This window comes from Podarcis erhardii (genome assembly GCF_964252035.2).
Source record: "Podarcis erhardii genome assembly, chromosome: 1".
NCBI classification, from domain to species: domain Eukaryota; kingdom Metazoa; phylum Chordata; class Lepidosauria; order Squamata; family Lacertidae; genus Podarcis; species Podarcis erhardii.
Genome location: NC_138497.1, coordinates 4,831,314 through 4,847,462, shown reverse-complemented (window position 1 = coordinate 4,847,462; position 16,149 = coordinate 4,831,314). Strand labels below are relative to the sequence as shown.

The 16,149-nt window shown below is 49.5% G+C and overlaps 1 protein-coding gene across 1 annotated transcript; it reads left to right on the top strand.

The window, feature by feature from the left end:
* Positions 1-2,408: 2,408 nt before the first annotated feature.
* Positions 2,409-15,956, top strand: RTRAF (RNA transcription, translation and transport factor). Its single transcript, XM_081866239.1, has 8 exons — positions 2,409-2,586; positions 4,417-4,544; positions 7,594-7,693; positions 9,085-9,171; positions 9,640-9,728; positions 11,822-11,890; positions 13,424-13,472; positions 15,594-15,956. The coding sequence occupies exons 1-8, from the start codon at positions 2,526-2,528 to the stop codon at positions 15,746-15,748; spliced, it is 738 nt and encodes a 245-aa protein (XP_081722365.1). The 5' UTR covers positions 2,409-2,525; the 3' UTR covers positions 15,749-15,956.
* The last annotated feature ends 193 nt before the right edge of the window (positions 15,957-16,149 follow it).

Below are 16,149 nucleotides of genomic sequence, written 5' to 3'. Positions count from 1 at the left end.
CTACCTGGGAAGGGGGGGGGGGGAGAGAGACCTGGGTGAGGCAAAGGAAAACAACCACCTCTGCCATCCTGGCCTGACGGGAGATGTAGCCCAAAACATCTGGGGGGCACCAGGCTGGTGAAGGCTGATCTAAATGTGTCCTGGTAGAAAATAATAATTAAGAGCTGGACCATAAAGAAGGCTGATGGCCGAAGAGTGGATGCTTTTGAATTCTGGTGCTGGAGGAGACTCTGGAGAGGCCCATGGACTGCAAGAAGATCAAACCTCTCCATTCTGAAGGAAATCAGCCCTGAGTGCTCACTGGAAGGACAGATCCTGAAGCCGAGGCTCCAAGACTTTGGCTACCTCAGGAGAAGACTCCCTGGAAAAGACCCTGATGTTGGGAAAGATGGAGGGCACAAGGAGAAGGGGACGACAGAGGACGAGATGGTTGGACTGTGTCCTCAAAGCTACCAGCATGAGTTTGACCAAACTGCGGGAGGCAATGAAAGACAGGAGTGCCTGGCGTGCTCTGGTCCAGGGGGTCACAAAGAGTCGGACACGACTAAATGACTAAACAACAACAATAATAATTACAGTGGTACCTCTGGTTGCGAATGGTATCCGTTCCGGAGGCCTGTTCGCAACCTGAAAAGAACGCAACCCGCATCTGCAGGTTGTGATTTGTCGCTTCTGCGCATGACATCATTTTGCGCATCTGCACATGCGCAAGCGACGAAACCCGGAAGTAACCCTTTCCGGTACTTCCGGGTCGCCACGGGACGCAACCTGAAAACGCGCAACCTGAAGCAAACGTAACATGAGGTATGACTGTATTATTATTATTTATTTATTATTTATTTATTATTTATATCCCACCCATCTGGCTGGGTTTCTTTGACATCTGATGGGAGGATGTTCCACAGGGCAGGCGGCACCACTGAGAAGGCCCTCTGCCTGGCACCCTGTAACCTCACTTCTTGCAGGGAGGGAACCGCCAGAAGGCCCCCGGTGCTGGACCTCAGTGTCCTGGCCGAACAATGGGGGTGGAAATGCTCCTTCAGGTATCCTGGGCCGACTCTCTGCTCCTTCGAAAGCAACACCTCCAAGAAAGATGTTCACTATGTGCTCCATATCCATCTCGCCGTTCTGTTATTAGCAGGCATGTTATAATAATTTGTGGGAGCTTCGCCACAGAGAGCTGCGAGTTGATTCCTTCTGCAAAAAGCCCTCTGCTGGATAGTTTGGGCAAAAGCCCACTGACCTGATAACCACAGCAACTCCAGGGAAGGAAGTAGGCTGTGGCACAGAAGAGATGCCTCGTTTTTTGTCTTGGATGTAGGATACGGGCTACGGAGACGCAGGTTCAAATCTCTGGAGCGAAAACAACACAGTGAGAATTCTCTGACCTGAAATCACGTTTATGAGCAGCGAGCAGATGTTCAAAACATTTCCGCAAAGCTTTATTTAGACTAGCGTTTGTATCCTACTCTTCAGCCAAAAAGGCTCTCAGAGTGGCTTGCTTACACGTCTGCTCAGAAGTACATCCCACTTAGTTCAATGATGCAGAAATCCTAGTTGTGGACATACAGCTGCAGTCTAAGACAGCTCTGGCTTCTAAATGATGAAGTGTGAGATCTGAAAGTTATGAGATACAGCCTTTGGACTGGCTTCCAGGGTGGCTCCTATAAAAATCCAACAACAAAATATAAAACTACTAATTTTTTAATGTTCTTTTGTAACATAAAAACGAGCTTTAACTCCACCTGTCCAATAATTCACTTTAGAAAATGGATCAGATTTTTAAAAATCGATTTAAATCTTCACCGGCCTGAACTGTGGAATACCCTCTTTTGAAAAATAGGGAAATCCTTTACTCCAGCCCACTAGCCAGATGCTGTTAGCAGGATTTCTTGAAACACATGCAAACAAAAGGCAACCTCCAACGTTGCATTTAAAAATGTAGGCAGCAGGCGGATATTCAACAGGGGAAGCTTTCGTCCTTCCTGTTGCCCTCCGTCTGGCTAAAAAGCCTTTGAACAAAACCATTTTGTTTAGAGCAATCACTGTTGTCCCCGAGCCCATGATTGTCCCCACTGATTTTTATGGTTGGCAAAATAAAAAGTTTGAACTGGCCCCGGAATCCAGCCCTCCGCCTCCCTCTACACGTTATAAGTCTATGGCGCCTTCCTCCTCAGCATCCCTTTCCTTCCTCATAAGCCTCCTCTGCCTCTCGCCTCTATACGCCAGGGCGGCTGTCAGTCAACGTCTTCGGCGCCTCCTTCCCGGTCGCTTCCCCTCCTCTCTTTAAGTCGCGCCCATTCTCACCTACGGCTCGCCCCGCCCACTCGGCTCGGCACGAGCACCGATTGGCCACCGCGGGTTTATAACCCCCCATTCGCAGCCCCGCCCACTCCACCCTCCGCTGCGCAGGCGCGCTCAGCCTCTCGCCGTCTTCTTCGCAGCGACTGAGGCGCTTCTCGCTGAGGCGGCGGCGGCGGCGGCGGCAACCGAGCCGGGCAGAGGCTCTCCCGAGGCGCGGCGCCATGTTCCGGCGGAAGCTGTCAGCGCTTGACTACCACAACCCGGCCGGGTTCAACTGCCGAGGTGAGGCGGCTAGGCCCAAACTCTCGTCGGCGCCTTTCCTCTCCGTCGTGGCCGGAGGCTGGCCCCGCAGCGCGCATGCGTGCGCACGTGGTCCCCTTAGCGCCGCCCCGTGGCTGTCTTGGCCACGCCCCTTGGCGCCTTTGGTCTTCTTCCTCTCCCCCCCGCCCCCATCCCAGCTCGGTTCACACGTTACTTTGACTCGCGTGTGCTGTGCTCAATTCATGCACATTTATTATTATTATTATTATTTTATTTATTTTATTTTATTTTATTATTATTTTATTTTATTTTATTATTTTATTATTTTATTATTATTTTCCCCAGCCACTCTGGGAGGCTTCCAACAAAACACTAAAATACAATAACCTATTAAACATTAAAAGCTTCCCTAAACAGGGCTGCCTTCAGATGTCTTCTAAAAGTCTGGTAGTTGCTTTTCTCTTTGACATCTGGTGGAAGGGTGTTCCACAGGGCAGGTGCCACTACCAAGAAGGCCCTCTGCCTGGTTCCCTGTAGCTTTGCTTCTCGCAGGGAGGGAACCGCCAGAAGGCCCTCGGCGCTGGACCTCCGTGTCCGGGCAGAACGATGGGGGTGGAGACGCTCCTTCAGGTATACTGGACCGAAGTTGTTTAAGGGCTTTCAAGGTCAGCACCAACACTTTGAATTGTGCTTGGAAACGTACTGGGAGCCAATGTAGGTCTTTCAAGGTGTTATGTGGTCTCGGCGGCCGCCCCCAGTCACCAGTCTAGCTGCCACATTCTGGATTAGTTGTAGTTTCCGGGTCACCGGAAGGTAGCCCTACATAGAGCGCATTGCAGTAGTCCAAGCAAGAGATAACCAGAACGTGTATCACTCTGGCGAGACAGTCTGCGGGCTGCCCTGGACAATGAATATTATTATTATTATGCACTTAATTTATTATTAATCTTGCAATACATATATGAAACCTTTACATATTGATACATATACGTTATATTTGTAAATTCACAATTTCACATTTCATTATGTACCAGCATTTATCCATTTCCTATTTCTTGCTCTGTGTCTTCCCTCCACCCGTGCATGACTTCCTTGTTATTACTTTGTAACTTTATTATTGAGATTGTAATTTTGCATCTTAATAATTAAACATTCCAGTCTTATATATCTGCTTAGCTTAACTTAACTTCCCTGCTTGGTGTGCTCAGTGGTGGGTCGAGGGAAGTGCTCTGATACAGTTTATTATTATTATTGCTATTGGATGGTGCATGCTATAATTATAGTATTGGAATGTGGTTAATTTTTTTGTATGTTGTTATATTTGCTATTGTCTTGTTAGGTTATGAAATTGTTGCTGTGTTATTTTGCTATGATATGAAATTGTTTTTGTAGTGTTGTTTGAAATGCATCCCTGTTTCTTTGTTGTAAGCCAATTTGAACATGATTTTTGGGTGGAAAAGGGGCATACAAATAAAATGAATGAAATGAAATACATTTTCATTTAATGTGTTCAAGGGTTTCTGGTACATCCTCTGTTAGTCTGCTTTGTTTTCCTTATGCAGTTCAACCTTCAGCCCAGAGCTTTCCAAACTGTGTGTCGCAACACGTTAAGTGTGTCAGATGCTGTGTGTAGGGGTGTCACTCAAATACTCCCTGCTTTCCTGGAAAGGGGTTAGTTTAACCTCCAGTTTGCTAATAAAACTAAATTACAAAATGATGCTTGTCTCAAAAGTGTGTCACCGACATGAAAAGTTTGAAAAGCTCTGTAGTGGCATAAATCCTTGGGTGGATTTAATGACTTGGGATAGACTTTGACATCATCAATGTGACTTTATTAATCTGTTATCACAGATGAAACTGAATTTCGAAACTTCATTGTTTGGCTTGAAGACCAGAAAATCAGACACTACAAAATTGAAGACAGAGGGAATCTGAGAAACATCCACAATGCTGCAGAATGGACAAAGTCCTTTGAAAAGGTTAGTACTTCTTGAAACTTTAGTTGATGCTAACAGTTATTATTTCCGGTCTGGAAGTGCTTATCAGTGTGATCTGTCAGTGGCAGCTCCTGCCCCAAGACCCTTTGCTGTGAACAATGTCACATGACCATGTTTGTGCTTCTGTATTCCTTTGCTTTGCAGAGGCAAAATGCCCAATTCATCATTTCTTTGAGAACATAAGCAGAGCTGTGCTGGATCAGGCAAAAGGGACCATCTAGACCAGTGTTTCCCAACCGGTGTTCCGCGGCACACTAGTGTGCCGCGAGACGTTGCCGGGTGTGCCGTGGGTGGGAGGCGGGCGAGTCGGGCTGCTTTAGCCCCGTGCGTGCTCTCCCAGCTGGAGAGGTGACGCGCGCCTATGGAGGCTCCTGCCCCCCGCGACCCTCTCCCGGCTGGAGAGGTGACGCGCGCCTATGGCAGGAGCCTCCATAGGCGCGCGTCACCTCTCCAGCTGGGAGAGCACGCACGGGGCTAAAGCAGCCCCCCGCGACCCTCTCCCCGCTGGAGAGGTGACGCGCGCCTGTGGCAGGAGCCTCCATAGGCGCGCGTCACCTCTCCAGCCGGGAGAGCACGCACGGGGCTAAAGCAGCCCCCCGCGACCCTCTCCCCGCTGTAGAGGTGACGCGCGCCTATGGCAGGAGCCTCCATAGGCGCGCGTCACCTCTCCAGCTGGGAGAGCACGCACGGGGCTAAAGCAGCCCCCCGCGACCCTCTCCCCGCTGGAGAGGTGACACGCGCCTATGGCAGGAGCCTCCATAGGCGCGCGTCACCTCTCCAGCCGGGAGAGCACGCACGGGGCTAAAGCAGCCCCCCGCGACCCTCTCCCGGCTGGAGAGGTGACGCGCGCCTATGGCAGGAGCCTCCATAGGCGCGCGTCACCTCTCCAGCTGGGAGAGCACGCACGGGGCTAAAGCAGCCCCCCGCGACCCTCTCCCCGCTGGAGAGGTGACGTGCGCCTATGGCAGGAGCCTCCATAGGCGCGCTTCACCTCTCCAGCTGGGAGAGCACGCACGGGGCTAAAACGCAACCGTCTCCCGGCTGGAGACGCGGGGCTGGGGCGGGGGAAGCCCGAGCTTCCCCCTCCCCCAGAACGGGACCCAGAGCTCTGGGAGCTTGCGGGGCTGGGGGAGGAGGAAGCCCTCCGCCAGCCTCCAAACCATGTTGGGAGTCAGCGGGTGGGCGCGCTACGCCTCTCCCGCTGTCTCCCGAGTTTGCGGGGCTGGCGACGGGGAGGAGCAGGCTTCTCCCCCCGCCAGCCTTCTAGCCAAGTCGGGGGACAGCGGGAAGGGCGCGCTACGCCTCTCCCGCTGTCGCCCGATTTTGCGGGGCTGGCGACGGGGAAAAGCAGGCTTCTCCCCCCCCCCCCGCCAGCCTTCTAACCAAGTCGGGGGACAGCGGGATGGCGGCGTTCCTTCGGAGGACGCCCGTGCTCCGCGCTGGTGTTGGCCAGCCTTGCGCACCCGGGGGATCTCCCCCCAGGAGCGCAAGGCTTGCAGGCGGCGCAGAGCACGGGGCGCCCTTCAGAGGACGCCCCGTGCTCCGCGCTGTGTTGGCAAGCCTTGCGCACCCGGGGGGGCGCGTGGGGCGCCCTGAAACAGAGGGTTCCCCATGCTGCGGACTGTAGCCTGCCGCCCGATGCGCGGGGCGCCCTGAAGCAGAGCGCCCCTCGCGCCAGGCAGACATGGGCCAGCCCCACAAGCTCGGGGGACAGTGGGGAGGCGCAGCACCGCCATCCCACTGTTCCCCGACCTGGTTTTTGGGGGGGAAATAAAGGAAAAAAAATTTTCCTTTATTTCCCCCCCCCAAAAAAAGTAGGTGCGTCCTATGGGACGGAGCGTCCTAAAAATACGGTACTTACTATTTCATAATAAAGTAATTATAAAATACCGGTACTTTCTTTGTGTTTATTTGATGCCTATTAAAGAGAGTTACTTTATATATAGTCAATATAGGCACAGAGTTAATTTTTTAAACATTTTCTAATGGTGGTGTGCCTCGAGATTTTTTTCATGAAACAAGTGTGCCTTTGCCCAAAAAAGGTTGGGAAACACTGATCTAGACCAGCCTTTCTCAACCTGTGGGTTACCAGATGTTGTTGAACTACAACTCCCATCACGCCTAGCTAGCAAGGCCAGAGCTCAGGGATGATGGGAGTTGTAGTCCAATAACATCTGGGGGCCTACAGGTTGAGAACCGCTGATCTAGACCATGGGTAGGCAAACTAAGGCCTGGGGGCCCAATCCGGCCCAATCGCCTTCTAAATCTGGCCCGCGAGTGGTCCAGGAATCAGTGTGTTTTTTACATGAGTGGAATGTGTGCTTTTATTTAAAATGCATCTCTGGGTTATTTGTGGGGCATAGGAGTTCGTTCATTCCCCCCCCCAAAAAATATATATAGTCTGGCCCCCCACAAGGTCTGAGGGACAGTGGACCGGCCCCCTGCTGAAAAAGTTTGCTGACCCCTGAAGACCAGCATCACTGTGGCCAGCCAGGTGCCCCAATTGGAAACCCAAATGCAAGATCACCCTTCCCTCTAGCAGTTCCCGGCAGCTGATATTCAGAGGCATTTATTGCCTCTGACAACAGGTGTAGAACATACCCATCACGGCTTGTAGCCATTGAAGGGCTTTTCCTTTGCCTGTGTTAGATTTATATCCCACCTTTCATCCATGATGAAGTTCAAGGTGGCATAGATGAGGTTCCCAAGTGATCTCCCATTCTGGCATTGGCCAGACATGTTTAGCTGCAGACAAATTGTTGCAGGCCCAACGCAAGGGCGTGGCTTTTGTATGCAGTTTGTGTGTTGAGCCCTTACAAACGGATAAATGTTAAGTTTACCCAGGCAAGGAGCAGCAGCAGCAGCAGCAGCAATTTTTCTATTTCTGCCCCCTCCTCAATTCCTTAGTGCTACCCTCCCAAGTCAAGATGCCCATTGCCCGGGACGCTGCTCTCCCAGACAAACCTGCAGTGTTTGCTAATTTCTTATGAATCATTGAAGGTTCTTAGTTCAATCTTCTTGTTTTTCACAGTACCTTAAAGATGTGAATTGTCCCTTCAACATCCAAGAGCGACAAGAAACAATTGACTGGCTTTTGGGACTGGCAGTTAGGCTTGAGTATGGGGACAACGGTATGTTTGACTTTTCACTCTCCCTTGTCTTCAAAGGCAGTATAGATCCCTTTCCTTTGCAGTTCTGTTTTTCAAGCTGAGCCAGAAAGAGGCCAGAAAGCACGTGCCAATTAACACTGTAATTTACTCTTAATTTGTGGCTGTAGTTTTTTAAGGTGCATAAAGGGAATACTCCTTTATTTCATTCCAAGGCTAGAGTCTTTAAAAGGGCAACACCTTGCCTCAGAGTGAGTGTCGTTGATCTCAATAAAACGTGCCTTGGGGATTGTGCTGTAACTCTTCTATTACGGCTTAAGCTTTATTTCTTACTTTCTCAGTTGCCCGTACAGTGTTGAATCTCGTGCCCTTGCTGCAAGAGGTGTAGGGTGCTCACACAAGGCGACATTAAAAGATAAAGGAGTCTGAATGCGGAGAGACTATATTGCTTGGAAGTTAGCAGGATTCAGTCGCTAGGCATCAGCGAGGCCACGGAAGCTAGAGGCTCAAGCACACCCAAACTTCCAGTTCAGAATAAGGCTGTCGTGTAAGGCTATAATCTTGAACAAATCGATTTGGAAGCCTGAGTTCTGTCACCTGAGTTCTGTCATCATCAGTAGGACATTGGCTTGAGAGAAGTGGACTTGAGAGTCGAGAGATTTTTGACTCACAGTTTTGCCCTTGATTATCCACAAGCCTGAGTTTTCTATCACACTCAGTTACTACATGTGACAAACACTCAGGATTGGGAGCCTGGCTCTCTGTCAAATAGCTGCAAGGGGGAAAACATTAACTCTTTCCCTGCCCCCAATAGCTTTTTCTCTGAAACCCCCCCCCCCCAGCTATTGCTGTTGGTGTTTTTTTAACCTGGCCAGCCCACAGAATCCAAGGTTTGCAAGGAACAGCAAGCAGAGTAGAGGAAAGTTTTAAAAGGTAAAGGTAAAGGTAAAGGTACCCCTGCCCGTACGGGCCAGTCTTGACAGACTCAGTTTTAAGGGCACATAAATACCCTTTGCCTGCCTGCCAGTTCTCTACTATGCCAATTTGCAACTCTTTGCTGATACCCCCATCGGGTTCTTCGCGAAATGTATAGTTTTGGCCTCACGTTTCCCTGCGTTTGGGCAGTGCTTCTCAGTTTCCCGCATTGTTCAGAAAATCTGTTGTTTTCTTTCCATGTTCAGCTGCTACTTAAGTGTCATCATTTTTATTAGCAATTGACAGGCTTCTGACGCGAAGGCTGCGGGTATCTTGGACAGCTGCTGCCGTTCTGTGCACAAGCTGTTCTCACGGAGAAGAATAGTTCAGTGCCTGTTTCCTTTGTTGGCCTGGGGCTGCTTCCTTTCATTTTTAGCTCATCCATAGTCCTCTAAAACCCCTTTGTTACTCATGGGCCAGAACGGCTTTTGTTTCAACAGCTGACAAGTATAAGGACTCCACGCCTGAGGGGGCTAAGAACACAGACAATGCATCTAAAAATGCAGAACCCCTCATCAACCTGGATGGTGAGTGAAGAAGCCACCGTATTTCATGCCGTGAAACGGGAGGGTCTCCAGGGCCAAATTCCCTTGGGGGGTGGTAATCTTTCAGGAGTTGCATGCAGACAGTGGGTGGGACCGAAGCCAGCGGTGGGAGGGGCCAAAGCCAAAAGTGGGCGGGACTATCCTTTCTCCCCACATACCTTCCCCAGGCTGCCAGGAAAGGGATAAATCACTTTTACCAAAAGCACCAGAAGGTAAAAGCCAAAAGGTTTACCAAAAGGTAAAAGCACCAGATGATCCCCTCCCCACCAATTCCTTCAATTGCTCCATCCATCTCCGCTTTCTTCCGGGCTTCCCCCACCTGCATGAAATTAGGCTAAGAGCCACAGGTTGCTGTAAAAGGTGGCACCTGGATTAAGCAATTCCAAAGAAAATTTCATGCTGTTACTATTTTCAAGGGGAATCAACTTGTGTGCGTCTGCTTTTCCACAGTAAACAACCCTGACTTTAAGGCTGGTGTGATGGCTTTGGCGAACCTCCTTCAGATCCAGCGTCATGATGACTATTTGGTGATGCTCAAGGTTAGCTCGTTAGCAGCCTGTTCTTTCTTCATAAATACAAACTGCAGTAGATTGAAAGAGGTTTTTTAAATGGTTTGTACAAGCCTGCTGACCACTCTCCTTCCCCCAAAAAAGATGCTAAACGTGTTGTTTTTTATTTTAATTGGTAGCCTAGAATGAGTTTGGGGTGAGAAGTTTTGAAGAGGAAGGAGACTTGTGGGGCACATTGTCCAGCCTCTGTCCTTCACCCTTCATGAATCACTGATGCTTTCAAAAGTCCTCTCTTTACCTACTGCACACCTTTCAGTGGCAGGATAATTACTTATTCCAATTACCAGCTGCATTTAAAGCTTGGAAACCATTCCTAATGTTGATCTTCACGCTACCATCCTGTCATTGAAAGGGGTGCTTTAACATACATTTTTAAAAATCTTCCTGCCATAAGAGCAGTTCATCTAAGAGAGAGCTTCAGAAGTTTCCCAAGTAACTGACTCCCGAGTTGTGCATCTCAGGCCAGAGTGTGTTTACTCACAAGTAAGCCCTGCCCTGGGACTTACTCAGGAGTAAATGTGCTGTGGCTCGGCTCCTGCTTCAGCTAAATCTAGGTTTGCTGTGAGGTGGGTGGCCCTTGCATTGAGGCTCCTGCCCTCTCTGCCCTTTAAAGATAAGGGTAAAGGGACCCCTGACCATTAGGTCCAGTCGTGACCGACTCTGGGGTTGCGGCGCTCATCTCGCTTTATTGGCCGAAGGAGCAGGTGTACAGCTTCCGGGTCATGTGGCCAGCATGACTAGTCACTTCTGGCGAACCAGAGCAGCGCACAGAAATGCCGTTTACCTTCCCACCGGAGCAGTACCTATTGATCTACTTGCACTTTGACATGCTTTCAAACTGCTAGGTTGGCAGGAGCAGGGACCGAGCATTGGGAGCTCACCCCATCGCGGAGATTCGAACCGCTGACCTTTTGATCGGCAAGTCCTAGGCTCTGTGGTTTAACCGACAGCACCACCCACATCCCTGGAGGAACTTTGGTAGCCTTGGAAACAAGTACGGCGGTTAGTTGTGCTATGGCCACAATTTCTCTGTTGATATTTGGTGCTGCCTTTTCCCCATGGAAAGAGATAGAAGCAAAACTGAGCTTGTTGACCATGTCAGAAGACTGGGCACAGGCAGAAGTAATTGATGACCAGAAGTTCTCTTTTCTGGCATCGGTTCTTTAAAACCCATCTTTGTTGCAACGGCAGACTTTGAAATGCAGCTAAGGTCCCGAGGTTTGTGCAGGGTGTCCAAGTCAGCACAAAACAAAAGGAGTTTGTCAGAATTCCAAGCCCATCTTTAGCCATGTGATAGTTGTGATTTATGCCTGTGGGACCCGCATGGGTGATGTACCCTGCGCCTCCATGGTCATTCAATTATCCATTCACACTTGTGTGGAGGCCTAGCCTGTATGGCCAACCTAAATATTTATATGCAGATAATGTGTGTTTAAATCCTAGAGGTTGCTTTGTTTAGGGGAAAGCAGTTCTGGGAGAGTAGTTTAGAGCAGAGCAGAGGCCAAATAGTGGAATTCCTGACATTTTTTCCACACTCTAAATCATCCCTCTGCAAGCTGGTTTTTCCTCTGTAGGATCGCCTTTTGGTCACTCGCAGTCACCTCAACCGTGAACAAATGCTGTCGTCGGGATTTTTTTAAATGCACGTTTACTGTTTGTGACATCTTGTTTGGCCTGAGAGGCAGCAGCTTACGGGGCAAGAGCTATTGTGCCCGAAAAATCTCACCCGTTATTTCCTCACTCCCACCTCTGCCCTCAGGAGCTACTGCAGAATCAGTATCAGCCAAGTGGAGGGAAAGGAAAGGGAATGTATTCAAATACTAGTTGAAACAAAAGTTGGCCACCTCTTAGGAAGGCACAATCTTGGAAGGCACCACTGAATTTTTTTGGGTGTAAGTTCTTCACAGTAAGGATCTCCCTCGCCCCTGCACCATACGCCCTGAACTCATCGCATCATTTGCCACCGTGTGTCATGCTGGCTTCTGTAAGCTCTTCTAGATCAGCCTGGGCCAGAGGGATCCTCCAGCACTTACATGGGCTTTTGCCTTCTTTTTCCTTCCCAGGCAATTCGCATCTTGGTTCAGGAGCGTTTGAGTCAGGAGGCTGTCGCCAAGGCAAATCAGTCCAAAGAGGTATGTCTAACTCTCTGTCTCTGTACAGCCGGTGAACCCTCTGCCTCAATTACGGCCAGTTTTCAATGGCTTGAAATCCCTCTGCGTTAATAAAGCTGGCAGGGTCTGAAACCAGCAACAGCCCAGGCGATCCTGCGCAGAAAGGATGCAGAGAGAAGACCGCCTTTCGGAAGTAGCCACATTACACGACACTTACCTTCAGAGAGGTGCCTTCTACACCTATACATAGTTGGTGTGAATGAGCTAAAAGCACTCAGAAATTCCTGTGGCACAAGCTGCTTTTAGCAGCTCATGGATTTGCATAGGAGTGCCATGGGCACAGCGCCTCTCCAGAGCTGTGGAGCTAAATAAATGCCGTATTTTTCTGTGTATAAGATTAGGTTTCCCCCCCCTAAAAAATAATGTCAAAAATTAGGGGGCTTCTTACACTCTGGGCCATCTCCCATTTTCTTAAATCTGGGTCCCCCAAAATAGGGGGCGTCTTATACATGGGGACGTCTTGCAGATGGGAAAATACGGTAGTTCTGTAATTGAACACAAGGATTGCTGGAATCAATGCATCCATGAAAATAGTCAGACCAGGGACGCAGCAGGCAGCCCACAGCGGAGTGCATTCAGAGAGGGAAGAGTCACGCTGTGTTCTGCTGTTTTAACATCTCTTACTGAGATCAGTCGCTGGCAGAGTATGTGGAGGTCAGCTGATAAAATTCTTCCTAGGCAACTCAGTGGCTGCTGAGCAGCTGGCTGCGCTCAGAGACCACATTGCCAATTAATCTCGCTTGACAGGTTCCCTCGTGGCAACTTGCCCTGTGCAAGAATAATGCCAGAGCTCTTCTCTTGTCTCCTGCCTGAGACCACCAGACCCATGATCCTTGGGTGGTAGCAGCGAAGGCTATGAGCCCAATGCAGTAGATTAGCTGGAAATTAGCTGATAAATGGGAACTGGTTTTAATTGGGGAAGATGTTGGGTTTTTTGCTTCTTGCTATGAAATCGCACATGGCACTTGTAAAAAGTAGGGGTACGTACGAGTGGTGTTTTGACTTGCAAGTCCTCTCTATCTAGCTTCCATATCTTAAAAGCTGTGGGAAAAATCACAAATCCCCTCTTGTTCTCAGGTCCAGCTTGCAGACTTCCAAAAGGCATCTGTGAGAATAGGCCATTGGACTTGATGGACCTTTGTTTTTGATTCTGTAGGCTTGTCTTGTGTTCTTAAAAGACCTGGAATCATCAAACAGCCCCTTTGTGGAATAAATTAATTTAAACTTCTAAACGGCTTCCTTTCCAAATGCCTTAGCTTCTGAGGCCACAATCTTGGCCACCACACGTTGGGAGAGTTGGGAGACTTGAAATCTTTGGAAGCAGAAGTGAGGAAATGCTGGTCATCAAAGTAGCTAGCAACTGGAGCGTCTTATTTTAGGATTTGCAGGACTTGAGTTGAGTAAATGGAATCAACACCACCAAATCTAATGACTTGGATAAATTCAGTTGTTGAAGAGAAGGCATAACACTTTTCTCCCTTTTCTTTCCCCAAGGGCTTGCCTGTCACCTTGGACAAGCACATTCTTGGCTTTGACACAGGAGGTAAGAGAGTGTGCTTCAATACAGCAAATGTTCTTGGGGGGGGGCGTGTTATGTGCACATCCTTTGAAGACACCATGGTTTGCATGCTGGGCAAGTCAGGATGCATGAGCATCATGTTGTGTGTAAGCTCATCACAAAGCATGTCCCACTTTCTCTTGCCCTGCTGCGAACAGGATTTGTATTTTAATCAGTGTCCTGCTGTTATCAGAACTGTTAGGGCGCATCGATTCGCCAGCCTCCTCTCCTCTCCTTACATACTTGGGAGAAAATACTCTCCGTGAGAGTAACTTACTAAAACTATTTCAATTAAGTTAGTGGAGAGAACGCTTCAAGGAGGGTGTAATCTGTAGTCCTGTGGGTCAGGGTTAGCCCTCCTTTGGAGGCACAGAACACCTGGGAAAAGGGTAGTTTATGAGGAAAATAGGAACCCAAGGGAATGGGAGCATATTTCCCGTTTCTTTCCCCCCCCCCCCATCCTGCCCAAGGCAGGGCAAGTTGAAGACCTCTCTAATCAGTGTTGGATTTGTGATGGCATCTCACCCCGATTTAGGGCGCCCAGGAAGAGCTAGTTCCATAAAGGAGTGTGATGCCCTTCTCTTTCCTGCTTTTAAAGCCAGTGTTGGATCAGTGCCCCTCCCAGCACCTCAAATGCATGGGAGTAAGGAGATTCCACTATGTTCACCTGCAACTGGTGGAGAAACACTGGCCGAGAGAGGCGTATTCACAAGCCAGAGTTCAGCCCCTGAGATTTTACTCGCCTTCTTGGCATGGGATGCTGCACTGGCGCTCTGCCCGTCTTTTGGGAGCTGGGCACCAGGGGATATGGGGCCTTTGCTAGCCAAAGACCTGCAGTCCGTCCAGGTGTGCCTTTCCATTTTCGCCCAGCCTCAAGCTGGCAACCCAGCCAGATGGGCAGGGAATAAATATTAAAACTATTATTATTATTATCGTTGCTTTAGTTCACTTTGGTGCTCTGTGGCAGTGCTAGAATTTGTGGACATCCAGCTTAGCATGGAAGGGTACTTCTTAACACAGCACTAATTATGGAAGAGGTAGAGATGGCCAAAGTTGGAGGACTTTAAAAGAATAAGGCTCTCAATGGTTGGGTTCCCTCTACTGTCAGAGGCACCATTCCTCTGAATAGGGAGGTTTTTAATGTCTGATGTTTTATCACATTATTATTAGGGGACGCAGGTGATGCTGTGGGTTAAACCACAGAGCCTAGGACTTGCCAATCAGAAGGTCGGTGGTTCAAATCCCCGCAATGGGGTGAGCTCCCGTTGCTCGGTCCCTGCTCCTGCCAACCTAGCAGTTTGAAAGCACGTCAAAGTGCAAGTAGATAAATAGGTACCGCTCTGGCGGGAAGGTAAACGGCGTTTCCGTGCGCTGCTCTGGTTTGCCAGAAGCAGCTTAGTCATGCTGGCCACATGACCCGGAAGCTGTACACCGGCGCCCTTGGCCAATAAAGTGAGATGAGCGCCACAACCCCAGAGTCGGCCACGACTGGACCTAATGGTCAGGGGTCCCTTTACCTATTATTATTATTATTATTATTATTATTATTATTATTATTATTCTGTTGGGAGCTGCCCAGAGTGGCTGGGGAAACCCAGCCAAATGGGCAGGGTCTACATAATAAATTATGATGATGAATATCAGAGGCTAGGAATAACAGTGGGGAGAGCATTATTGCACTCACGTCCTGCTTGCGAGCTTCCCATTGGGGCACCTGCTTGGCCACTGTGAGAACAGGATTCGGCCCTAGACTGGCCTTTGGCTAGATCTAGAAGCAAAACTCCTCTTAATGTCCTTGTCTGTAAGGCTCTCCCATATCGGTCTTTACAGCCACAGCAGGTTCTGTAACCTTCCCGCAGTTTGCCTTCACCCCCAAAGGTGCCGTCCTCCCATCATCTCCCGAGAGAGACGGATGCAAGGGCTGACTTCATAGTTGCTTCAACTGCTCTTGGCCCAAGGCATCATCAAGCCTCCTTGTCTTGTAGAAGAAAGAAATAAAGTTTCAGGGCAGCTGACTGAGCTTAAGCACTTAGGGCTCGGCTCCAAAGGTAATGGCGAACTAAAGCTTGATCATCCCTTTCCTTTTCCTCTTCCCTTCCGCCCCAGATGCCGTTCTGAACGAAGCCGCCCAGATCCTCCGCCTCCTGCATATAGAAGAGCTCCGCGAGCTGCAGACGAAGATCAACGAAGCCATCGTAGCGGTCCAGGCGATTATTGCTGATCCAAAAACTGACCACAGACTGGGCAAGGTGGGGAGATGAGCAAGCAGGCAGGTTCCTGGCTCTCTAGCTGCTGCTGCTGCTGCTGCTGGCCTCACCCTTAGGGGAACTCCTCCAAGCTGAACCTCGCATGCAGTTGAGAAAAAAGGGATACGGCTGCCCTGTTTGGAAAGAAAACAAGGGCAGCTGCCAGCACATCCGCTCCATATCATTTTTTTCTTTACGTGAATAAAAGCTTGGATTAAATCGATCCCAACAGTCATCCTTTAGTGCGAGGCTGCCAAGAACAACAGGAGCTACCACAGTCCCTCCACTTCAAGGGAGTGTGCTCAGAGAGCATATTGCATGGGATAAGTGATGCTCCAAACTTCCAAGGTCCCCACCTCAAATGTGGAGCGTTCCTTTTACACACATACACACACACACACACCGCATTTCATTGT

Excerpts from the sequence above, each read along its gene's own strand:
- RTRAF (XM_081866239.1), top strand. The coding sequence starts at position 2,526 with ATGTTCCGGCGGAAGCTGTCAGCGCTTGACTACCACAACCCGGCCGGG. Across the intron at positions 2,587-4,416 it reads GGCCGGGTTCAACTGCCGAG|ATGAAACTGAATTTCGAAAC; the intron begins GTGAGGCGGCTA and ends CTGTTATCACAG. Across the intron at positions 11,891-13,423 it reads AGGCAAATCAGTCCAAAGAG|GGCTTGCCTGTCACCTTGGA; the intron begins GTATGTCTAACT and ends TCTTTCCCCAAG.